This window comes from Pinus tabuliformis, chromosome 8 (genome assembly GCF_031772625.1).
Source record: "Pinus tabuliformis cultivar Carrire ecotype Pingquan chromosome 8, CPIR1, whole genome shotgun sequence".
Taxonomy (NCBI): Eukaryota; Viridiplantae; Streptophyta; class Pinopsida; order Pinales; family Pinaceae; genus Pinus; species Pinus tabuliformis.
In genome coordinates, this window is record NC_142294.1 from 334546817 (window position 1) to 334574346 (window position 27530).

At 35.5% G+C, this 27530-nt stretch overlaps 1 protein-coding gene across 1 annotated transcript; it reads right to left on the bottom strand.

Annotated features, from left to right (window-relative positions):
* Window positions 1-1711: 1711 nt before the first annotated feature.
* LOC149235500 (putative pectinesterase 11) lies at window positions 1712-3970 on the bottom strand. The gene is made up of 5 exons (XM_089368564.1): window positions 3663-3970; window positions 2704-2875; window positions 2431-2619; window positions 2105-2340; window positions 1712-2006 (listed from the first exon to the last, which is right to left on the bottom strand). The coding sequence occupies exons 1-5, from the start codon at window positions 3968-3970 to the stop codon at window positions 1856-1858; spliced, it is 1056 nt and encodes a 351-aa protein (XP_089224690.1). The 3' UTR covers window positions 1712-1855.
* Between the last annotated feature and the right edge of the window lie 23560 nt (window positions 3971-27530).

Here is a 27530-nt window from a genome sequence, read left to right on the forward strand (position 1 = left end):
ACCACCATACTTGCGAAGTAGATCACATTAACAACCACCATACTTGCCAAGTAGATATTTTGCAGGGCGCAGATAAGTTCTCCATTCTGCAACACACATCTATCATTTAAGAAAGAATATGCATTTAATGTCGGGTTGGTAATTAAGTATGGTCAAACATTTACTTAGCCAGTGGAATATGTACTGGACAACATGGATCTATACAATTACCCATACTGTGTGATAATGTTTTGTTAGTCATGCATTAATGTGTCAAAAATGTATGTTTTGATAAATATTAATTCAAACGTCTTTTACATAGTAGAGGGTGTAAGTCTGAGAGGTAAAGAAAGAAAATCGTGGAACAAATATTGGCGGGTGCCTGAAAACAAGTTCTTATTGAGTTTTATTCACACTAAAATCATTTATTTACTTGGCGAAAGAGCGGAAACCTCCATATAAATATATTTCATACACTAATAAATATAATCCAAAGTTTTATAATATTGCTCCATTTTACTCTATTTTTTTTACTCTGTTCTATTGTGCATCAAATTTCTTTAAACCTCCGTCCAATTGTCATTTGTCTGCTGCAAGTGAAGATTTAATCTTGCAACTTATTTGTTCAAAGAAACTCCTCTCCTCTGCCCCATTAATTTCTCTCATTTACTCTATATTAAAAGTTGAATGTGTCATACATTCTTCCATTAATTTTTTTTACATTTAGTGATTCTCTTTCTCTACATATAAGTTAATTATAAAAATATTTTATTTAAAATAGAAATTAAAATATTTTATTTATAATTAAGAGTAAAATAATTTTTATTGTTATATATAATACACATATTAAGATTATAGTAAGTTATAATATCAATAATTTTTTTTATTAAAATTAATCAATATTATATTTATTATAACTAATATTATTAATTTCAATCAATATTATATTCATTTTTAAAATTATAATTTATATTAGGTTTTTATTTTTTTAAATTTAGTAAATAAATTTCATTTTTTTATTTTAAAAATGAAAACGAAAACAATTACACATCTCTTATTGAATAATTCTGCTGTAAAATAAGCCTTTTGAACGCAATAATTTTGATGCTTGTATAATATCATTAAAAAACATCTGGAAATACTATTCCGCTGCAAAAACTAATCTCATGTTTCACGAGATTCATGAACCCTTCCGTAATTAATTTAGACTTTTAAAATAAGCCTTTTGAACGCAATAATTTTGATGCTTGTATAATATCATTAAAAAACATCTGGAAATACTATTCCGCTGCAAAAACTAATCTCATGGTTCACGAGATTCATGAACCCTCCCGTAATAAATTTAGACTTTTGATAAGTAGGACAAGATTAAGTTACCTGTATGATTCTACGAATTTGATATCAATACAATCGACTAAAGCTTTCCTTTGATATAATAAAAAATACTGCACCATGAAAAAGACAGTTTTACAATTTAAGAAGATTCCGAAGAAACGGGACGAAAGCTAATCCATTGAAATTTTATATTATTCACTGTGAATTTTTATATGTACATGAATTTATTTTGACAAGCAGGACTCCAATATTGCACAAATTGTGCATGGTAACAATGAAAGAATATACACACCACGGAACGATTGAAATAAAGAATGTTGTGTGGAAATGGGGCAATCCAAGAGGTGCCAGCAATCTATAAAGCAAAGTAATGCCAGACCCAGAGAAACAGATGCTGCTTAAAGCCGGTGGTCGATGGGTAAGTTTCTTTGACTACTTAAAACGATGATGCTCCTGCACATAAAAATATCTTCTCACTCTGCAACAATCAAGGCAATGTTAAAGAAAATGGAGCATTGGCAGCTTTCTGCAGGCGCCGAAATTACAAGTTTGTGATCCAACTCTCTCCATTAATGAAACTGGTGCTCAGGAAAGGTGCAGCCTCCTGGTCACTCAGTTCATGCGACCATGAAACTCTTCCTTTAACGTTTGCACCAGGTCCAGAACATTTGTATTGCCCATAGAACACAGTCCTGCGCATAAACAATGAAGAGCAATAAAATTATTAGAATGAGATTCTGACAATCCATTCATAGACATGCACTCGCTTTGCTGAGATGGGATAGCTTACGATTCTCTGGCGGGATCGTTCCAATTATTCCATCCTTGCGGGAAGATAATGTCGGCCATGTAAGTGTAAGCAAACACGACTCTGGAATAACGTCCCCATGCCCTGCCGAGGTACATTGATCCACTTCCTGTAATCTTGCAATTTAGAAATGCATACCCAGTATCTTCTCCCGTAGACCCTCTCCTCTGAGCTGTAATTGCGCCATTCAACATGGGGATCGCATGTAGATGACATTTCTGCAAATAAACAACCCCGACTGCTTTTACGAGCCCTACAACAGAAAAAACAATATTCAAAATTTTGTGCACTCTTTGAATGTACGTTACCTCGTATACAGATTTTCCATCGCCGCATATGAAATCTGCGGCACCTTCAATGTAACAGTTACTGAAGTAATGCCTCCCGCTTTCATCCAACAAAGTGTCTTGATAGCCCAGAAATCTACATCCATAAAAAGCAGAACGATCTCCCGAAATCATCAGCGCCACAGCTTGATCGCCCGCACCATATGAATTCTGCGCGACAACTCTATATTTTTTAATAATCTCAACATTCACTAAGTTTACATTATACTTTGATCTGAATTAACAAGCAAATACCTGAATTGTTATGTATCTGGCAATGAAATCGGAAGCAAACACCGTCACCGTTGCGCTGTAAAATGTCCCACCGGTCGATTGCGCATTATCATTCCAGGTAATTATGGTGCTGTTGGCGTTGGAACCACTCAGAATTATGAAGGGCTTCTCTGCAGGAATCGTCACCTTCTCCCTGCTCACATTGACGTAGTTAACACTTCAAATTCTCACTGTGAAAACCTCGTTTCTGGACATAATTTTATCTATAAAACCTAAATTCAAAGGATTTTTCATGACAAAAAAATGATCACATTTCATTCCGAATCTATGAAATTCACTATTATTGAAAATTTTGAAGTTCTTAACCAAAATCGTGCAGGTCTCCCTCCCCAGACATCAAATCAAGTCAGCTACTTTGAAGTTCTAGGTTTTCAATTCAACACGCATGCCTTCTGTGAAGACGCTTCACAGCTCGAGCTGAAACTCGATTGTGGGTTCGGGCATCCTACATTTATGGATGAAAGTCAACAATTGATTTCGTATATCCCAAATTTATAAGTTGGTATTTTTGTTATGAGTTGGTAGATTTTAAGGATATTTTGGAATGATAATTAGAGTTAGGTATTTTTAAGTCCACTATGGATTCAATAATTGATCTAGCTTATATCATTTGGAATCTCATAGTTAGAGTTGGATATGTCCATTGAGGATTCCATAATTGTCTCCCATCTCAGTTGCATCCTGGAATATCCCAAAATACGTAAAATCACATACTGAATATTCCCAAAATCAGTAATCCACTTGAGCTCCGGGGTTAGAACAAAGTGAAACAATTGAACTGGTTCTTGGTTGGCAAATTTTAAACCGATATAAATTGAAAAATTACAATCCAAATGAAGATGAAGCAGTCCATATCTATTATTTAGCGTTGGAGATACATTGTCATATAAATCTCCAAAGCGCTTCATTCAATTTCTCACCTGTAAGTCCCGGGTTTGACACGAATTAAGATCCAATTCGTGTTATTTGCTGGAACTGCATTGATGGCAGCTTGAACCGTTGCGACAACTCCGTTGCCCCTCTCCTGGGACACTACTATGACTTTGGCTACGCTGATCAGCTTTCTAGACGATCTGCTTTTCAATACCCTATAGCCCTTCTCTTCATGACCGTCAGTTACAGTATGGCGTTCAGATATCCGACCAATAGAGGAGGCAGGTTGTACAAAGAACACATGGAACACTGCAAGGAACAAACTGATAACTACTAAAGCGTTAGAGTTGGCCATGGTTATAACAGGTTCACGAGATCGAGGCGAGATTTGAAAGAAAAAGATAATGTTGCACCAAAGACGTAACGAGATAGAAACCGAAACAGTTGCATTCTCGACCTATTAATCGATGATATATATAACAACATAATGCATAGTAGAATCAGGCGAAAATCTGCTGAAAGTCCTTGAAATTGGAGACCTCCTTACGGAATCGATAGCCGCCGGGCACATGGGAGGGATGTATTGACAGATGATCGCAGTGCAAGCCAGATCTTGCTTTATTACAAAGTGTTTGACATGGGGGAGAGAAAGACATATGTAGACTTACTAGCCTGCACTTAAAAAAGGCTCCATCACGGAATAGCGTGGTCGACAATCTTCTGGTTCACCTGGAATACAATGTTAGAAGCTTCATTGGTTGGAATTCCGCATTATTTTTTTAGGAGCCTTTCATTTCGCATCTAAATTGCGCATGAATTTGTGGCCGTCGCTTTCTTACAAAATTGTTAAGGTAGGTGAGCAGACTTATGTGGTAGCAAACCTTATCTACCTCTCGTGGTAACGTGACTTGCCGTTAAACTCAAGCAACATTTCTCTTTGTTCAAACGGACACTCGCCTTTTATCTCTCCAATGTCATCGATGATGATGTTTTGCATGAATATCGTGTCCACACAGAACCAGTTATCGGCATCTATTTTTTTTGTCACGTATAAATTTAAAAGTAATACACGAAGACAAAAGGATAGTATATTGTCACACTTTTAAGTCAAAGGAATATGCACGGGTTATTCCCTTAATGTACCTTAAGATGCATTTGTGCCCTTTACGAAGTACCATTTCCAATGGTTTGTTGGAGAAAGGAAAAGTCATCTCTGTTGAACCACTTTTGAGAGTTTTAATACATCTTCCTTTAATACAGACTAGAAAATAGTAATAGTTAAACGTATTCCCTTAATTTATCCTAAGAGGCATTTGAACCCCTTACGAAGTACAATTTCCAATTATTTTGTGGGAGAAGGAAAGATGAGCTTAGTTGAAGCAAAGTTTAAGTATATTTCCAATTTCATTTATATTTAATATTGATTACAAATATTTAATATTGATTACAAATTGTTAATAGTAATAATTATGATTTAAGTTATTTTTATCTGACATTTTTATAATTAAAAGTAGTATTCCTTATTTTTTTTTCTTAATTGAAGTTAGTTTTTTTCCAATGAAAGCGTTTAAGTTTAGGTATATGATGTATACTAAATTGCTTCTAACTTTAATTAGAATCTCTATTTTAGAATGAGTGGAGGATGACACAAAGATTTTTATCTTTGACTGGATCATTGGGGGATAAAGGAGGAGAGTATATAGGAGAATGCAAATAATATTAAATATACTATTAATTCCAAATTTAAAGATGTGTTGTGGGATGATAAGGAGCTAGAGGGGGAAACGAATCTAACTTATTATATTGGGGGATAAAGGAGGAGAGTATATAGGAGAATGCGGATAATACTAAATATATTATTATTCCAAATTTAAAGATGTGTTGTGGGATGGTAAGGAGGTAGAGGGGGAAACGAATCTAACTTATTATAAGGAGGTGATCAACCCTACTCTTGCTAACCAGAATTATCTATTTGTCTTGAGCAGGGCTAAGAAGAAGATGAATATTGAAAAGATAACTAACTCACATGACTCATAAGTGAAACTGGACATTGGTATATTATCAAAACACATTGGGATGAAAGAAGCTATGGCCTTTGCCATACTAAGAAGGTTGAAGAAAACACACTTTCTCTTGGATTGCCCAACTCTTACACATATCAATTTTGTTTTCCATAAAATTTGTTACACTGTCAACCTACTTGACCTGCTAAGTTAACAAAACCATAATAACTTGTGAATACTTATTATTTATTGTATAAATAAAATATTCTAAAGTGTCAATTAACTTTATTCATAAAGTCCAATAAATCACATTAATCTTAATGAATATTAATCTTTATTATTATCATTCTAATTAATATATATATAAATCTTTATTATTATCATTCTAATTAATATATATATATATATATATATATATATATATATATATATATATATATATAATTATAAAATAAATTTTAATATTAAATAATTTTTTTCCCTGAAAAAAATTCAATTAAATATTAAAATGAATATTATTATTTAAAATACAGTCCGTAAAAAATTAAACATATGTTACACTTTGAAGTTATTAATGTAATATTCGATATTCTATAAATAACCAACAAAGATACTGACTGCAAAAACAACTTTGTCGCTTTCATCCGACTACCTGAGTTTTTTTTTTTTTCCAAGTTAAAATATTATTCCTTCATGGAAATATCTCATTAAATTTCTTTCATAGAAAAAATTAGGATTTTCATACGGTAATATAAATGTAGTATGTCGAAACAAATCTGTACTGGCCTCTTGGATGAATAATGGTGATGCAATATTTCAGTGAAAATAAAACAAGTCAAAACAATTTTTCTCTATTTCTGGTACTTTTGTTTTCTCTCTTTTGGTTATTTGTTCATGTTCTATATTATATTATTATTATTTTAGTCAAAACAATATTAGTTGGTCTCATATTTTACATATTTACCTTTTTTTATTTGTTTTATTATTATTATTATTATTATTATTATTATAATCAAAACAGTATTTGTTTCTGTTATATTTGTTCATACAATTATTTTTCAAGTTTGTTTTTTTATTTTAATTTCTTTAATATCATAAAATAGCATTGCTAAATCTAACAATTTAGGTTCTAAACTCGAATTATATAAAAAACAATATTGGTAAATAACAAGCTATGCAAATTTTCAAAAAGGTCGGTATTTTAGCAACAAAATTTCATTATGCTTTCTTTTTATTTTAATGTGATGATGGTGAATATTTGCTTGCCATGAAAATAAGAATTTTGTCAAAGATTGTTAAAAATATTATTTAGAATTATCAACTAGTATGGGATAAAGAGAAGGAATAAAAATTTATGTAAAAAATAAAAATGGAAAGTAGGTTACCCCTCGTTAGATTATCGAAATTTAGTTCCTTGCTTTATGTTGATTGTTATCCTCAAGATCTATGTAAGCTAAGATGCAATCTCACAATTTTAATATGACCCTATTTTCTCCATGATTATGCTCAAAAGTATCTAGACCAACAAAATGGAGGAAGCAGATGCTCATGATCCAACAAGTATGAAATTTTATCCTAAGAAGGCCCAACTATGTTTTCTAAAACAATGGATTGTTCAACCCCTTATTCATTGCCCCTCCCCCACCCCCCCAAGCATCCAAGAAGTATGAAATTTTATCCTAAGAAGACCCAAATATGTTTTCTAAAACAATGGGTTGTTCAACCCCTTCGTCATTGTCGTGCCCCCCCACCCTCGATTTTCATTCTTTATTAGCTCTATTATCCTCTGCTAATGAGGATATTGGAATGGAATGATTAGGGGAAATTCAGAATATTCCAAAAAAGAAACAATAATCCACATGTATTTTTACTCGGAAAAGAGCACATCAACAATTAGAGGAAGGGGATAAGGAGGAGGATGAAATGGATGAAAGGTTTCCAAATAAGGATCATGGGAAGTCAATAAATGAAAAAAGGGAAGAGATATACAACAAGGAAAGTATATTACATATTCAAATCATTTCATAAAGATCATTAGGAACTAGATCCAAAAACTATAAAAATCCTAGAGTTATCTCTTTTTCATATGGTGGGAGCCAAAAACCATTAGTTAATTAATGATCATAGTCTCCTAGAATTGTAGAGGATTAGGTAAGCCACACAAAGTAGAAAATTTAAGAGGTTTAGTAAAATCATTAAAAGAAATCATCCTCATACTATAATCGACCTAGCTAAAGGGTCTTAAAGCATTAAAAATAAGCATGGTTCCCAAGATAAGTTGTGATGTCATAATTTCTGACTCAAGAGGCACATATAGGGTACTTTGTACATTGAATAATAGACTCATTCTTCATCTAGAACTCTCCTTTCAATCCCAACATTGGTTATTAACAAGTCGCACATATTAACAATCATGAAATTAGTTCAATGTCTTTATTAGTGTACATGCCAATAACTTATTAAGAAAATGACGATTTCTAATCTACCCACTTAGCCATAAATGACCCTAAATACCCATTAAGAAAGGTCACTATAGGAGGTTTGAATGTAACTATAAATAATAAAGATAAAAGAAAGGGAAATATAACTAGTGATCCATTCCATAATGATGGAAAACTTGATAAAAAGACGGGACAAGGTTGATATGAAACTAACAAAAGTGAAATTAACATGGTATAAAAGAGTGCCAAGCTCATTCACATAGTCTAGAAAGAGGGTTAGGATTTATTATATAGTTGTGTACCTTGATCACTTTCACTTGTAGAGTGTTTTTTCTTAATAACAATACAGTTTACACTAAAATATTACCATGAATAACCTCTAATAAAAAACAATTTCTCTATAGATCTTGGACTACCAAAACTATAAGCCTCTTCCATTATAATTTAACCCTCACTAGCTTTAAATCAAAAGTCCATGTAGATAACATGAAAAGAATGGATCAAGTGCATCACAATATCTCATCTACATATGGGAGAAAAAAATAAACTCTGTCAAAATTGGTCTAAATCACTAGAAGATAAATATATATACTCTCATATAAATTGAGAAAGTATAACTATAAATATAGATGGAATTATTAAATCAAATAAATGAAAAATAAACCATAAGTGATGGATTATGAAAGATTTAAAGTATTGTCTTTCAAAATCTTCACAAGGCTCTCAAATCTAAGGATAAATGTTGTTGAGGGGCCTCTTAGGCCAACTTATAGGAAACATATTTAGTATAAGTAAATCCATGTAATAAACAATATATCTACATAGTAAACATAAGGAGTGATTAGTTGGAGTGGGAACAACCACCTAAACCATCCCCCTAATGTATAAATGCACATGAATCCATAATGCAAATATGGTTAGAATTTCTTCCTAATCCTTCTTCTCATGTGCAATGTGTGTGTCGTCAATTCTAAAAAGCAATGTAAAATAAAACTCCCTAGGAGATGGAATCACAATTAAGTGGCTAGTATTCACTTCAAATAAACTTATTCAAAATATTATAGGGGTGATCTCTTCATTATTGGATCAATTTTGGATCACATTCCTTCAATTATTCCTCTTGATGAGAAGACTAAGATGATGAAATTGATGAATGAGGATAGAATTTACAATGCAATCTAAGGTTTCTATCCTAATATGTTCTTGATAGATTCACTATTTATCCAAGAGAACTTGCTGAAATATCAACAAAACCGACCTATAAATTATGTTATAGTTTGTGCAGAAATATTCTAAATTGGGAGGAAGCACCAACTTCTCCTTTCATTCCATCAATCCAAAAGAAGTTGAGCCCTCTTCCTCTTTTCTATGTTGTCAAATATCCTTATGTAATTTCTCTTACAAAATACTAAAAATTATCATACCCAACAAATTATAAAAGATTCTCCCAAAAATAATCCTCAACAAGCAAGAAAAATTTATGCAAAAAAAATAAATCATGTACAATATTATAATGGCTTAGAAAGTTATACTTTGCAATAAACCAAATAAAGATAAAGGTATTATTATTAGAATCAATATGGATAATGCTTTTAATGGTCTAGGGAATCCTTCATTTTCTATGAGTTGTTTAAATTTGGTTTGTGACCTTCCTATATTCGACGATTCTCCACTTGCATCAGTGATACATAGATTTCCACTTTCTTAAATGGGATACCTATCAATGTTTCTCGATTTAATTGGGAAATGCAACAAGGTCTCACCCTCTCCATTCTTCTTTACATAATTATTATGGTTGGACTTATGATTAGAGAATTAGAGGTAGAGAGACATGTTAGTGCCTAAATCTAACTCAGGTTGAGAAAGGCAAGATCTACGGTAACATAAAACCACGCTTAACCTGGTAGCTAGCCCTACCAGGTCAAAAGAGGGCTCTCTCCTTGTCAATCTCAGGAAAATATGGCCAATAAAGCTTGAGATGACTAATGTAATGACTGATTTTAGGATAGGTATGTGTACATAGGTGTTTGATTGAATTTGATGATGTTTTGTTGGCTCAATTGCGAAAGGAAGATTTGGGTCTAGGGATAAGGCTCAGTTTTGCAGATATCTCTATGGGGCAAGGTAGGCAAATGGTTTGGTAATTCAAATTGAGAGATATGGAGAGCTTTTATACTAGTGAGGAGTTGGAGAGGGCATGAAAAACTCAGGGATCCTCTTCAAAAAGCTGAAAAACATAGATAACTAAACAAACACTAGGTAGAGCATTGCACTTTCATTGTATTTTACCTTTTATCCTTGTTTGATTTAGTTAAGATGAAGCAAAGAGAGATGATGGCATACATAAAACACATCTAAACTTAAAATTGCAGAAGGATACACAATACCAAAGTAAGATGCCACAAGAATCCCATAAAGTGCTGCAAACCCTAGTCTATTCCTTTGCCAAACTACTGAAATGAGTATACAATGAAGCTCCAAGCTTTCCCAAAAGTCCAACCATGCTAATGACTGAAATATTTAATTATGAGTTTCATCAAGGGAGCACATGTGTCCTTCAGATATCTGAAGGGAAAAAATCTACTAAGATTCCTCTGATAACCAACCTTGATTTAAGGCTCATAATGCTCTCTATCAATCTGTTGCCTTTTATTCCACTTCTCACCAACATTTGGAATGCCGGATGCTTGAGAAATAGTCTTGGGTGTTAAGGTGAATGCCAAAACTGCCAAAGTGACTTGACCATTATGAAGATGGAGCATAAAAAATCTGGCCAACTCATGATGGTATTGAACTCTCTCTGCCAACTCACAGAACTGATAAAAAGATTCGTGTTGAAAGCATGTGGCAATAAGAGGACAGGCCACCAGCTCGGCAAGTGAAGTAGGCTCTTCTCATACATGTTTACTACCCTTGTGAGGTCTCCTTGGTGCATGCATTCCTCTAGAGGAATCACTGGGTGTCTCCTCATCTCGATCATAGGAAGGATTTGACTCCATGTTTGCCAATGTTTGAGTTTTCTTGATGAGTATGAAGAGATTTATGGTGTCTTTAGGTTTTTTGTTGCCAAATGTATGAGGGACTATGGAGAGAATGTGTATGAGGGGTTTTGGGAATATTGCTGAAAATTTTTTGGGGAATAGAAGGGTTTAGGGAACAATATTTAAGCTTTGGGGTAGCAGTTAGGGTTTGGGAATTTTTAACTATGGTTTGGGATAGTAGGACTAGGGATTTAGGATTAGTGATTTTAGGGATATGGAGTTTTGGGAATGGGTTGATGAAAATTTGATGAGAAGGGAAAATGAATGAAGGAATGAAGGAGTGAGGGAGTGAGATATAACTAGGAGTGGAATTGGTAGAAAAAAACACAATTTGTAAACCCTAAGAATTTGTTTTTGACCAAAATTGCAAGGAGGTAGGGTTTCAAGTTTTTCTCATTAAATCACCATAAACATTAAGAGAAACTCATTCACTGGTCATGGAGGAATGTTTGACTTACTTGAAAACCTGAGGATTGAGCAAATTTTGCAATTTGAGAGAGTTCGTGGATGAAATCGGCTTCCAAACCCTGTGCATCATGCCACAAAACCCAGTGCACCACACCACTTCAATGCGCAACGCTTGTGTAACATTTACACTACAGATGGAATCCCAATGTGTCATAACAAATGGATGCACTGTGCCCATGACGCAATGTGCCACGCCTCTGAAATATGCCCAAATTGTCGTAGTTTTGCCTCCTTTGCAATTTTTTACCTTTCTCTTGTTCACTCCTTCCCCTTTGGATGCAAATGAAGTTTTTAAACATGAAAAATGGTTTATATACAAAGGATTTTGATTTTTCACTTATCAAAAACCCACTTTGTAATGTTTGCCTTTGACTTGCTTTTAAAACTCTGTTTTTGGGTAGTTTGCTTTATTTTTTCCCTTAATGAACTAAATGCTTTGACTTTTTGTTTTCCTTGCAGGTGATGGAGTTTTTGAAGCTTGGCAAGATGACCAGGGTTGCTACTGAAGTTATTACATATGGAAAAAATGAAATTACATCAGTTTTGTACATAAAAACATAAAAAACTATGTTTTTCCTCAAAACAGGGTTTTGAGGAAAAATCAATCACTGAGCATGTGATTATGGAAATTATTGTTTGTGAAAATTTATTTGTCTTCCTCATGCACCTACTAACCGTTATTGATCATTTTGAAGACCTTATTAACAAAATCCTAGACCTAATGAGACCTAAAACCCTAAAAATGACTGCAGATGATCTGGATGAATGAAAATGGGCTAGCACATGAGGGAAAATGTATAATAAGCCACTACCGTCAGATCATCCATGACCCTAATGGAATGCAACTGATCGGGTGAGACACCTAACATGCAATGCAACAAGAAAATTTGATCACTGATGGAGGGATGAAGATACCGACACTAACCTACTACCCCAAACCCTAGTTAAAATTTCCCAAACCGTAAATGTTGCCCCAAAGCCTAGATACTGTTTCCTAAACCCTTCTATTCCCCAAAATCCTGTCAGCAATATTCTCAAAACCCCTCATACACATTCTCTCCACAGTCTCTCATACATTTGGCAGCAAAAAACCTAAAGACACCATAAATCTCTTCATACTCATCAAGAAAACTCAAACAATGGTAAACATGGAGTTAGATCCCTGCTATGATCGAGATGAGGAGACACTCGGTGATTATTCTATAGAAATGAATGCACTAAGGAGACCTCACAAGGGTGCTAAACATGTACGAGAAGATCCTATTTCACTTGCTGAGCTGGTGGCCTGTCCTCTTGTTGTCACATGCTTTCAACACCAATCTTGATATCAGTTCTGTGAGTTGGCAGAGAAAGTCCAATACCATCATGAGTTGGCCAGATTGTTTATGCTCCATCTTCATAATGGTCAAGTCACTTTGGCAGGTGTGACATTCACCTTGACACCTGAGACTATTTCTCAAGCAACTGGCATTCCAAATGTTGGTGAGTAGTGGAATAAAAGGCAACAGATTGATAGAGAACATTATGAGCCTTACATCAAGACTAGTTATCAGAGGCATCTCAGTAGATTTTTTCCCTTCAGATATTTGAAGGACACATATGCTCCCTTGATGAAACTCATAATTAAATATTTCAACTGTGAGGACCGGTTTTCTCGCCTATATGCCTATCACATCAGATTGTTGATGCACTTCACTAGGGTGATATTCATGAACCTTCCCTATTTTATTTCCCGAAACGTTGAGAAGATGACCACCTTAGTGTATAGGAAGCTTCCTCGGCAGTAGTATAATAGTATATATCATTTTGCACTAACCAAAATTGTGGTCTTGCGTCAGCTTGGTTTAAAGAACATCTCATGGGAGGATTTCATTTCACATGAGGTCTTCACATGTCCTCAAGTACTCCCAACAGTTTTTCATGAGATAGGAGGGCCTTCACATCAGTAGGAGATTCATGAGACACAAACCACTAGTGTGCCAGTGTTTGTCACCTATCAAAAGGGCACTAGAAGGTTTTTTGCAGCGGCAAAAGAAGTATTATCTCCAGACGGAGCCTGAATCTATGCCAGGTAGCCTTCAGACTGCACATTGCTTTGCCAGTGCATAAGTAGATAAAAGCTGCTTTAGTCAATCTCCAGTCTAGTCTTATAAACGAAACATCTAACTTGCAAATTGCCCAGGTACATCAGATAATTCTAGACTTTTGGATGATGAGTTTAGAATTTGATAGGCTAAATAAGTTGATTTTGTCCATTTTATTTTTGGGAATAATTCAACACATTGTCTTCCAGACGACACATTAGAGCAAATATTGATCCTAATCCACCTCCTATTTATGAAAATCCCAATCTTATTCTGAGAATCCTTCATCAAGAAAGTTCTGTGATTCCTCTGTTCAAACCTCATTCATGTCCTGTTGTTTTTTAGTATCTTGAAGATCTTGAGTTTGATGAACATTTTGATCTGTCGTTGTTTGAGACCAAATCAGAAAGTGTTGCTGGTTCTACTGCCCTAAATATAGAGTTTGTCAAAGATCTTGAAACTGAAAAGGCCAATAAATCAATTGACGATGATATTTTGAAACTTCAAACTTCCATTGTGGCTACAAACATTCCTAAATTCTTAGAGTCTACATCTGCAACTCTTGGGTAATCTTCTATTGCATCTAGTTCATAAATTCCTACAGAACCTCCTTTCATTCCCACCATTCTCGTGCATCCTTCCATCTCTGATCAGAAATCTGCAGTGTTTTCACTTCCATCAACCCCATCAACACCTCAAACATCAAAAGTTTCTTCACCTCCATCCACACCTCATACACCTCATACATTAGTTGCTCCAACCCATCCTACATCCCCAAGACCGTTCATAAATCCACCTAGAGCAATGGATGCCCGATATGCACCCTTTGTGTTGCCTCAAAACTTGGATGACATGCCTGCTAATTATCAAAGCAAAATTCCATTATTCGATGGTACCCGTCAAGATATCACAACTCAGCAACATGTGGATAGGAGGAATATTTCTTTGATCTCCACAAGATTGATGTAGAAAATGTAACAATGAGATTGTTTGTGCAAACTTTTGGAGGTGAGGTCAGAAAGTGGTTTAGAGCATTGTCGGCTAGGACAATAAATTCATTGGAGGCACTTCAAAGACACTTTTTGGATCATTGGGAGGTAAAGAAGAACCCTCTTCAAATTCTTTCCAAATATGAAAACATCAAGAGGAATGTTGGTGAGAGTGTCCAATAATATTGTGTTAGATTCAATACTGTTTACAATGCAACTCCTACTGATATAAAGCCACCTATGGGTCTGGCTTTGATTATGTTTCCTGATGGTTTTGATTTTGATATGGCCTATCAATTAAGAGAAAGAGATCTGGCCACTTTGGAAGACATGCAGAAAATTGCAGTTAGCGTTGAAGCAAATCTGCTTGCCAAAAGAGCTAGAACAAAGGCTGAAAAGAAGGTAATGATAAAAGAAGAGGTTTCCACTTCAGATCAAGTGCTTCGTAAGCTTGAGAAGATGTTTGATAGGCTCACAATTGCTGAAAAGCCCAAAGCACAAGTTAGAAATCCCAACTTCCGTGGTCAGCAGCAACCACAATTCAGAATCAAGAAACAAGAGCAACAAGCGCAAGACCAAGTGGCACAACAACAAGTGAAGACACCCTTACAATAGAATTTTATACATGGTCCGGAATCAGATGATGAGGAGAATTTAATTGGAGAGGAGAATCATTTCTTTACATCTGATGATATGACAATTTTTATCACTGAAGATGAGGAGTATTCAGAGAGCCCAACTGTACAAAGGGATGAAAATTTCATCTTGGCAAATGAAACAATTCTTGAAGAAGAGTCTGATGAATATCAGAGGGGTTACATGAATGCTTTGACAACCCAGTAGTGACAATATTCACTCAGGAGTAGAGACGTACCCATAAATCAAATTCAGAAAAGGAAGGAGGCGACACCGCCAAAAAATGATCCTCCCATTGTGTAGAAAAAGGGAAAAGAGACAGCTGATCCTACCACTAGCAAAACACCATCAACAAATGAAAGATTTAATTAGCCAAGTATATCAAAGGAAAAAACTGAAAAGAAGGATGTTTCAGCTAAAGAGGTAGAGAAAACGTTGGTTTTTAACTATGAAAATGAAATTGCTAAGTTAAAAGTATTTATTCCTTTGACTGAGTTGATGAAGAATAGCAGCTATAAAGATCAGGTGTCTAAGATTTTGAATGTAGATCCATTATCTGATATGGTAAACGTGGAGGATGATCAACCTGAGTTGATCTTTGGCCCAGCATTGGAAGGTCAGTCTTAAGATAGTGATGTAGCTCCTTTTTACATCAGCCTTTGGGTGCATGACTACGTGTTACACAACGCTATGTTTGATTCCGAAGCCTCTCATAATCTCATGCCTAAGGTAATCATGGAGAAATTGGGTTTGGATATCACGAGAAAGTATCATGAACTTTACTCTTTTGATTCTAGTAGAGTAAGATGCATTGGTCTTATTAAAGATTTGGTGGTCAGTTTGGATCATATTCCAGTGAAAAATGATTTGATGGATGTGGTTGTGGCGGATATTCCTCCTAGATTTGGCATCATTCTTTCCAGATCTTTGGGAGCAAAACTTAAAGGGACATTGTAGCTTGATTTCTCCTATGCTACTATTCCCATGTTTGGTTAGATGAGGAAATTATACCAGGAGCAAAAGATGAAGTACATGATAACTAGCAAGGAGAAATCGGTAAATCATCCAATCAACTATGTACATACTGATTTATAATCATTTGTTTTATATTTTGATAGTTTTAATGATGTAAGTAGCCAAGTAGTTGAAGTAGAAGACATTCTATAGATCACTGAAAATTTCAGAGAGGTCTTAAAGAAAGAAAGACAAAGACTTGATAGTACTGCTGAGCAATAATCCTTTTAACAGTAGCAAAATAATGATGGACAATAGGGAAAAGTAAAAGAGCATACAGAATTTCAGCATTTGGAAGAGGACGAAACTAGCTTGTGGAGCATGGATTTTGATGGCGAAGTAGGAAGGGCAGGTGCTCGAATTGGCATTTGGATATGCAACCCTGTTTTCTCCGTAAACAAAGTGCCAAGTAATGTAAGGGTTTGTTTGTATAAATTGGCTTTTGACTGTTCCAATAATGAGGCGGAATATGAGGCTTTAATTGCTAGTTTGAAAATCCTTAGAAAGTTAAATGCTAAAAGAATTTCAGTCTAAGGCGACTCCAAGTTAGTTATCAAACAAGTGAAATGGGAATACCAAGCTAAGAATCCTCAAATGCGGGCCTACCACAATGCGATATTAGATATCTTGAGATTGTTTCCAGATTACACTTTGACATGTGTCCCTCGTGTTAAGAATGTTATTGCAGGTTCACTTGCAACAATAGCAAGTAATTTGAAAATCCTGATGAATTCAAACAATAAGTTTGAGATTCATGTGAAACATCGCCCGACTGTCCCTGATAATCAAAGGTATTGGCAGGTTTTTCAAGATGATAAAGAAATCGAAGAATTTCTACAAAATGAAGGTAAATTCAAGACACTTCTATCAATGGGGAGCATCATGATGGTGAAGCAGATATAGAAGTCAATCGATGAAATTTTTGCAGCTCAAAGACAATGTCATTCCTAAAGGTCTAATACCTTTAGAGGAGTTGTTCGATCAAGATGATGTAGCCCAAAAACCGAGCTTGCTGCCAACCAAAAAAGGAGTTGAGGATGTGAACATTGGATCACCAGAAAATCCTAGAATGGTCAAGTTATCAAAGGCGTTGCCTCCACAGGTAAAAGAAAAGTATATCAATTTATTATCTTCATTTACTGTTGTATTTGCATGGGACTATTTAGATTTGAAGGCATATGATATGAGCATAATTCAACATATAATTCCGATGAAGCCAAATCAAAATCCATTTCGACAAAAGTTAAGAAGAATAAATCCAAAGCTACTACCCTCAGTAGAGAAGGAAGTGAATCAATCGTAAAAAGTTAGTATAATCGTCCCCATAAGATTTTCAAATTGGATTTCAAATTTGGTGGTCGTGTGTAAGAAAATAGGTGAGATTCGATTATCTATTGATTTCAGAAATCTGAATAAAGTATCTTTGGAAGAAAACTATCCATTGCCCAAGATGCATCACATACTTCAACGAGTAGTTGGAGTGTCCCGCATGTCGCTACTCGATGGTTATTCTAGTTATAACCAAATTCTGGTCCATGAGGATGACAGAGATAAAACAACGTTCATTACTCCGTAGGGAACTTTCCATTATGCTAAGATTCCTTTCGGATTGAAGAATGCTAGTGCGACCTTTCAGTGGGCCATGGATATTCCATTTGCTAATGAAAAAGATATCTTTTTGGTTGTTTATCTTGATGATTTGATAGTTTTTTCTAATTCATATGAAGAGCACCTTTATCATTTGAAGATTGTATTTCAGTGGTGTAGAAAGTATGGTATATCTCTCAATCCAAAGAAGAGTTTGTTTACCATGGATGAAGGCAAGCTTCTCGGTCATATTATATCAAAGGAGGGCATCCGCATTGATCCAGATCGAGTGGAAGCCATTCAGAAGATCGATTTTTGATGAAGTAAAAAGGAGATCCAATCATTCAATGGTACGATGAATTTCTTACGTCGCTTTGTGCCCAATCTTGCAGAACATTTAAGGGAAATCACAAACATGTTAAAGAAAGATAGTGTAGTGAAGTGGATCGAGGAAGCAATTAGGTATTTCAATTTGGTAAAATTGGCCCTTTCTTCAGCTCCAATTTTGATCAGCCTAGATTATACTCAAGATTTCATTTTGTTATCATTTGCCTCGGATCATACAATGGCAGTAGTCTTAATGCAGAAAAGATACTAGCTCGAGAAACCAATTTTTTTTTTTTCAACAGAACGATAAGAGATGCATCTTTAAAGTATAATATTATTGAAAAGCAAGCTCTTGCTTTGGTAAAGGCATTAAAAGATTTTTGAGTCTATATTCTACATTCTCACATCCTTGCTTATGTCCCTAACACTGTTGTTAAAGATGTCTTAGCGCAAACAGATCTAGAAGGGAGACGAGGCAAATGGATCGCTGCTTTGTTGGAATATGACATGGAAATCAAACCAACAAATCTCATCAAAGGGTAGGGGTTGGCCAAACTAATGGCTGAGTCAAATTTGCATGCCTTGGATATTAATCTCATTGCTACTATGTCCAAGGAAGATGAAGAAAGTTCGCCCGCTCAGGTATCAGAATTTTTTCTTCTTTCTCCTTGGTATTCGGACATTGTTTGTGTGCTCCAAAATCTATCACCACCACCTGGAATGGCTAAGAACAAAAGTAGGACCCTGAAATTAAAGGCTGCCATGTTTTGTTTCATGAATAATGCACTCTATTGGAAAGATCCTGATGGTGTCTTGCTCAATTATTTAGTTGAAGAAGAGGCAAAATAGGTTATGGAAGACTTTCACAAGGGAGATTGTGGAGGTCATATTTTCTGGAAGAAAAAAACCAAGACAATTTTTAGAGCGGGTTATTATTGGCCAACTCTCTTTGCTGATGTGTACAAAAATGTTACAAGCTGCCACGAATGTTAGATTTTTGAAGGTAGGAGAAAATTGCAGCCTTTACCGCTCAAGCTGATTGAAGTAAGTGCTCCATTTTAGCAGTGGGGTTTGGAGTTCATTGGCGAGATTCATCCTATTTCTTTGGCGTAGCACAAGTGGATCCTCACAGCGATGGACTATTTTACCAAATGGATTAAGGTGATTCCCACTAGGCAGGCCACTGATTCGATAATCATTTCATTTCTTGAAAATAATATTTTGTCTCATTTTGGTTGTCCAAACAAGCTGATCACTGATAATGCAACAACTTTTAAATCTAAAAGAATGATTGACCTTTGTAATAAGTATCAAATTACCTTGGGGCACTCAACTGCTTATTATCCAAAAGGCAATGGATTGGTAGAATCCTCAAATAAATGCTTGGTCAATATTATCAAAAAGTTGCTGGAAACGAACAAGAAGAGTTGGCACAAAAAGTTGGTTGATGCACTTTGGGCAGACACAATAAGTCAAAAGAAATCTATAGGCATGTCCCCATTCGAGCTCATGTATGGTGTTGAGACAGTATTCCCGACCTCTCTCGTAGTCCCGGTGGTTAAACTTCTGCAGGAAGCTGGCAGCGAGGATGATCATTTGTAGCGAAGAATCAATCAAATGATCCATTTACAATGGACTAGAGAGGAGGTTTTTCACAACACTTTTAGGCTGCAAGAGAGAATCAACAAAATATATGATCGAAAGGCAATGGTGGACAAGTTTCAAATAGAATACATAGTGTTGAAATGGGATGCGAGAAACGAAGATAAATGTAAGCATGGAAAGTTTGAGAATCTTTGGAAAGGACCCTTTAGAATTGCTGCATATCAGGGCCAAAACACTTTCCTTCTGAAAGAAATGAATGGAGAAGATTTTGAAGGTGGGCCGATCAATAGTCAGCTGCTCAAACGATACTATTTCTAAAATATTTTCTGTTGTCTTATGTATCATTGTACATACCAGTTTATTTTATTTCACTGCAAGTGTGTATAGTCATCATTCATTTAGTTTGGGACTCGAGGTGAAGGCTATAAAACTGAGGTTTGATTTCAACTTTGGTTTCGATTGTTTTAGTCAGGTCTTTTAGTCGATTTCAGTCTTGAAATTGAGTCAGTTTTGAGTCAGATTTCAGTCCTCAAATTGAGTCAAGAGTTTGGTTTTGGTTTGTCGAAGTTACTGACTCCACAGCCTAATGGATGAAGGCACTGCCTGCGTTCCTAGAGATCTGTAGTTCTTGGCACCTCCAAGGAGCTACCATCCCCATTGGAGACAATGTTAGTGTCGGTATCTTCATCCCTTCGTCAGTGATCAAATTATCTTATTGTATTGCATGTTAGGTGTCTCACCCGATCAACTGCATTCCATTAGGGTCATGGATCATCTGATGGCAGTGGCTTATTATACATTTTCCCTCATGTGCTTGCCCATTTTCATTCATGTAGATCATCTGCAGTCAATTTTTGTCTTTAATCTCCAAAAGTCATTTTTAGGGTTTTAGGTCTCATTAGGTCTAGGATTTCATCAACACGGTCTTCAAATGCTCAATAACGGTCAGCAGGCACATGAGGAAGACAAATAAAGTTTCAGCAACAATAATTTCCATAATCACATGCTCAGTGGAAAAAATGAGTTTTTTATGTTTATATGTACAAAACTGATGTAATTTCATTTTTTCCATATGTAGTAACTTCAGTAGCAACCCTAGTCACCTTGCCAAGCTTCAGTAACTCCATCACCTACAAGGAAAACAAAAGGTCAAAGCATTCAGTGCATTAAAGGAAATAATAAAGCAAACTGCCCAAAAACAGAGTTTTAAAAGCAAGTCAAAGGAAAACATTACAAAGTAGGTTTTTGATAAGTGAAAAATTAAAATCCTTTGTATATAAACCATTTGTCATGTTTAAAAAACTTCATTTGCATCCAAAGGAGAAGGAGTGAACAAGAGAAAGGTCAAAAATCGCAAAGGAGGCAAAACTGTAGCAATTTGGGCATATTTCAGAGGCGCGGCACATTGGGTCGTGGGCATGGTGCATCCATCTGGCGCAGCGCATTGGGCCACCCTCTGCAGTGTAAAAGTTACACAAGCGTGGTGCATTGAAGTGGCGCGATGCACTGGGTTTGTGGCACGACGCACAGGGTTTGGAAGCCAATTTCACCCACAAACTCTCCCAAATTGCAAAATTTGCTCAATCCTCAGGTGTTCAAGTAAGTCAAACATTCCTCCATGATCAGTGAATGAGTTTCTCTTGATGTTTATGGTGATTTAATGAGAAAAACTTGAAACCCTACCTCCTTGCAATTTTGGTCAAAAACAATTGCTTAGGGTTTACAAATTGTGTTTTTTGCTGCCAATTCCACTCCTAGCTATCTCTCACTCCCTCACTCCTTCATTCCTTCATTCATTTTCTCCTTCTCATTACATTTTCATCAACCCATTCCCAAAACCCCATATCCCTAAAATCACTAATCCTAAATCCCTAGTCCTACTATCCCAAACCCTAACTGTTGCCGCAAAGCTTAAATACTATTCCCTAAACCCTTCTATTCTCCAAAATCTTGTCAGCAATATTCCGAAAACTCGTCATACACATTCTCTCCATAGTCCCTCATACATTTGGCAACAAAAAACCTAAAGACACCATAAATCTCTTCATTCTCATCAAGAAAAATCAAACATTGGCAAACATGGAGTTAGCTCCTTCCTACGATCGAGATGAGGAGACACTTAGTGATTCTTCTAGAGAAATGCATGCACCAAGGAGACGTCACAAGGGTGGTAAACATGTATGAGAAGAGCCTACTTCACTTGCCGAGCTGCTAGCCTGTCCTCTTGCTGTCACATGCTTTCAACACCAATCTTGTTATCAGTTCTGTGAGTTGGCAGAGAGAGTCTAGTACCATCATGAGTTGGCCAGATTGTTTATGCTCCATCTTCATAATGTTCAAGTCACTTTGGCAGGTGTTACATTCACCTTGACACCCGAGACTATTTCTCAAGCAACTGGCATTCCGAATGTTGGTGAGCAGTGGAATAAAAGGCAATAGATTGATAGAGAGAATTATGAGCCTTACATCAAGGCTAGTTATCAGAGGCATCTTAGTAGAGTTTTTCCCTTCAGATAATTGAAGGACACATATTCTCCCTTGATGAAACTCGTAATTAAATATTTCAGCTGTGAGGGCCGGTTTTGTCGCCTATATGCCTATCACATCATATTGTTGCTGCACTTCACTATGGTGAGAATGATGAATCTCCCATATTTTATTTTATGAAACATTGAGAAGATGACCACCTTCATGCATAGGAAGCCTCCTCAACAGCAGTATAACAGTATATATCATTTTGCACTAATCAAAATTGTGGTCTTGCATCAACTTAGTTTATAGAACACCTCATCGGAGGATTTCATTTCACATGAGGCTTTCATAAGTCCTCAAGTACCCCCAACAGTTTTTCATGAGATAGGAGGACCTTCACATCAGTAGGAGATTCATGAGATAGAAACCACTAGTGTGCCAGTGCTTGTCACCTATCAAAAGGGCACTAGAAGGTTGTTTGCAATGGCCAAACGAGTATTATCTCCACCCGGGGTGGAAGGGGTCTCGTTTCCTCCATCAGCAGAGCAAGCACAGGACAAGGGCAAGCGACCATTACATGATGAGGGGCCTTCAAGAGGGCAGGAGACAAATTTCATTCTTATTCAGGATGACGACACCGATTTGGGCTCACAAAGTTCAAAGCTTAAAGAGATCATTCAGGAGCAACAAGATGACATTCAGAATTTGTCTCTCAACCTAGAAAGAGCCAAGTGGATAATCAAATATCTGGAGCAAAGAAACAAATAGGTAGAGGATTAGCAAGCTATTACGGAGCCACAAAACATACGATAAAACTGACAAGCTGCCAAAAGGAGGAAAGTCAATCTCACAACACTTGAACAAGAAATCAATGTTGCTCGTGAATCTTGGCTTGAGAGGGAAAATATCCACTTGAAAAAGATGCTAGAGAAGGCCAAGAGAGAGAAAACCATGTTGAGGCACATGGCCTACCACTACTTGGCGGGAAATGAAATGTGCAAGGCAAGAATCGGGAACTTGAAGGCCAAGTTGAGGAAAGCATCGAGGAAGTGAAAAGAGCAAGATAGACTTTAGATCTTGGTTGAGGCATCCTTGGCCCAACACAACACTTGATGAAGCACATTCAACCCAAATTTCAAGAAATTTGGGACACTTTTTGCAATTTTGAATTTTTTGGCTTAAAAAATAGGTTTTTCTTCCTGATGCGCTGCACCACCTGACACACGCTTTTGAGGGGGACCTCCTTTTGAGGAAAACTTAGCATTTTTGGATTTATCATGGAAAAATATGCGTGCCCACAAATGGCCAAGAAATTTTGACAGGTTTTGAGCTTCCAGAAAGGTCAAAAACACCTCAAAAATGACCTTTCTGCCCCTTTTTGGACACACAGGAAGAAATGTTCGGAGAACTCAGTTTTGGAGTGGAAAATGGAGGCCGAATTCAAAAATTCAACTTGTTCTAGAAGGTAGACAGGTGCCCTTTCCAACAAGCCCACTTGGAGAAAATTTGGACACTAGGAAGGCCTCCAAAATCAGTTGCAAAAAGGCGTTACGCATAGGGAAATCAGTGCGGCTCATTGGAGGAATTTTGCACATTTTGGGGAAAAAAACCTCTGTTTTTTGCCTAGTTTCTTCACAGTTTGACTTTTCTCCTTCTAATTGTCAAACACATGATGTAATTTAATGTGACATGATGGATTTTGTTGTAATTATGTTAAATTTTCACTCTTAGAGGTAGATTCATCCACGAAAAGGTAGTTTGCAACTGAATGAATCAGTTCCCTAGTCTTTAGAGGCAAGTTGTTCCACTACCTACTATTTAGTTCTCAGTTTAGAATTTGTTGGAACAACTCCTAAACTTATGAGCTCAACCACTAGAGTCTAGGATTATTTGTTGGTTGTCTATATCTTGTAATTTTTAGTCATTAGCATGGTTGGACTTTTGGGAAAGCTTGGAGCTTCATTGTATACTCATTTCAGCAGTTTGGCAAAGGAATAGACCACGGTTTCTAGCACTTTATGGGATTCTTATGGCATCTTGCTTTGGTATTGTGTTTCCTTCTGCAGTTGTAATTTTACATGTGTTTTATGTATGCCATCATCTCCCTTTGCTTCATCTTAACTAAATCAAACAAGGATAAAAGGTAGAATACATTGAAAGTGTAGTGCTCTACCTAGGGTTTTTTTAGTTATCTATGTTTTCAACTTTTTGAAGAGGATCCTTGAGTTTTTCGTGTCCTCTCCAACTCCTCACCAGTCTAAAAGCTCTCCATATCACTCAATTTGAAGTACCAAACCATTTTCCTACCTTGCCCCATAGAGATCTCTGCAAAACTGAGCCTCATCCCTGAACCCAAATCTACCTTTCACAATTGACCCAGTAAAACATCATCAAATTGAACCAAACACCTCTGTACACATACCTAGCCTAAACTCAGTCATTACATTAGTCATATCAAGCTTTATTGGCCATATTTTCCTGAGATTGACAAGGAGAGAGCCCTCTTGTGACCTGGTAGGGCTAGCTACCATGTTAATTATGGTTTGATGCTACCCTAGATCTTGCCTTTCTTAGCCTAAGGTAGATTTAGGCACTAAGAAGACACTCTGGTAATTTACCAATGATTAAATTAGTAAGGGGAGTCAAAAGTATGAATATCTCTCAGTTTATGAATGAAACTATCATGTTAGATGGTGCATCTTTTATCACGCTTGAGAGATTTTAAAGGGTTATGAACCAATTCACTAATTGTTTTATAGATAAAATAAAAAATCATGAAAGTTAGATATATGTTTGAAATACAAGCTTGAAACTTATACATTATGTTATTTGAATTCTTATGTTCCCATACTAGGAATCATGAACATCATTTAGATATCTACGAATTCTCATAATTTTGAGTAATCAAATGGCGCTTCTTTCTGAGTAATCTAATGACCCATTCTTGGCAAAGTGGTATTGGAAAAAAAAAAACCAAGTTTCAAAAACAGGATCTCAATGGATGAATCTAATAGGTTTTATTGTGATTATTTAGTTGTTTTTCTTAGCCATCACAATCCTTTAGTGCTTCACCTTGTTGTCTTTGACTAGAATAATGTAGAATGTTTCTCAAACAATGCTAAATAAACAAATAAAAATAATTAATTGGAATATAATTAGAACCATAAATTTTGTCGTGGATTAGGAATCAAGGACCTAACTCGTATGAACCTATCTTTGGGATCTAATCTGATTTGGTGGATGATTTTAGATTATCTAGAATGGTGGAAGAATACTCTTTATAAGAAGTATTTCAGTATAAATCATATTTGATGCACTAGAACCCAATAAGGTTCTCTTAAATATAAATTCTCATCAAAGCAATGACTCACATAACAAAAACTAGATTACTTGGATCTAAGGAAACATATAGATAGTTTGCATTTACAGAGATGGTATTATGAAAAATCAAAGACTAAATCATTTTTCCATGATCTTCTTCCTCTAAAAAGTTGGATGAATAACTAGAATCCTAATGCATTGTTTGACATTTCATATTTGTCAGATAGCAAGGAGTGTTGGACATGTTACTCACCATATTCTAGTCTCCTTGCATTAGTCTCCATAGGAATTTACTCATTAAACGTTGTGCCACTTGGGATCTATATACATCTTATCACAATAGTAAGGAATCCCTAGTTTACAATGTGAATAATGGGTATCTATATTGACTTCAATCTCCCCCTCATTCACAATATTTAATAACCTAGAATGATGTATGCCACACAAATAACCACCCTAAATTCAACATTAAATGTTTGAAAATGGTAAACAAAGAAAAATAACTTACAAAAGATAAAATCCTTGAAAATGTTGTGCTCAAGGACCTTGCCAATGTGCTCTCTATTTCTCTTATTAGGAAATGATTCATCATCTTTTTGTGCATTTTATAGTTAGGCTTGGCAAATATATTTGCTTGAATTAGTCATGGGATGTCAAAAATGGACTCATGGAAATCCATGTTTTATATTCAGTGAAAAAGCTATAGGGGGCCTCTCAAAGATGAACCATGCTTTAAACTAATTGTGGGTCACATTTCCTAAATTCCTCTCTCGCGAAATTTATTTGGTGTCATGGGATATCCACTTAGAATACATCTAACTTCACTACATATTTATAAATACCCTTGAAAGTATTTTTTTGCATTCTTATTTTTACTTATTTATAACAATTCCAAAATCAAGTCTTTGATCATAATAAGTGCTTAAAGCACAATAACCAAACTGATGATTTCAAAATATATTCCAAATGACAGGATGATAACATGTATCATTGTTATCTTTCAAAAAGAGGTTTGGTATTTAAAAAAATCTTGTTTATTAAAATTTTGAGGAACACAGATCAATGCAAAGTGCACAAATTCAACATGGCTAGTGCACCCACTCTTGCATTCTTGAACTTATGGTAGGGCTGTCACTTAAAACTCTAGACGTGATTTACCACAGGAAAGGTGGGACTATGGATTTTTGCAAGGAAGAAGGAAGAGATGCAGTTTTGTTCAATGTCAATTCACCAACAACACTTTTGTAAAAATGAGAGTGAGCCCTTATCATGTTCCTTTGGGATTTTATTTGTTGTGTTTATATTCTAGGTATGTCTTATATGTGATTTCACACTAGCATAAATTCTTGGATATTTTGTTTTTTTTGTGGTCTTTTTGAATTTTTATGTGTATATCCTAGCTCCATGGGTTTAAAAATCTTGGAATTTATGGTGTCTTGGTGGTACTATGTAGTTTGTAAAATATGGGGTTGTTTTTTCATTGATAGATGGATATTTTGAGAGGAAGTTGGTTATTTATTAGTTATTGTCTTTCCTAGATGTATTACAAGGAATTAAACTTCCAACATTAATGCACCTCCCAATAGCCTAAATCATGAATATAAGTATTCAACAAAAATGACAAGTTTCTACTTTGAAAACCACATATAATATGCTAATAGCTTTGAATAAAAAATATCAGTCAAATGCCTCTAATCAGAGGATGCCAATCAATTCCTCTTAAAAATACTTCAAGGAAAAAGACTCAGCCTTTCAATGAATGAATATGGAACTTGGAAAACAAAACTCCTTCCCTCCTATATAAAAAACTATCAACAATGTTGTATTTGACTAATTTTTAATATTCTTTTAACATTAACATAATTTATTTTACTTATAATTTTTAAGAAAACTTCGTTAAAAACTTTGTGGGTGCAAGGTTTAAAAA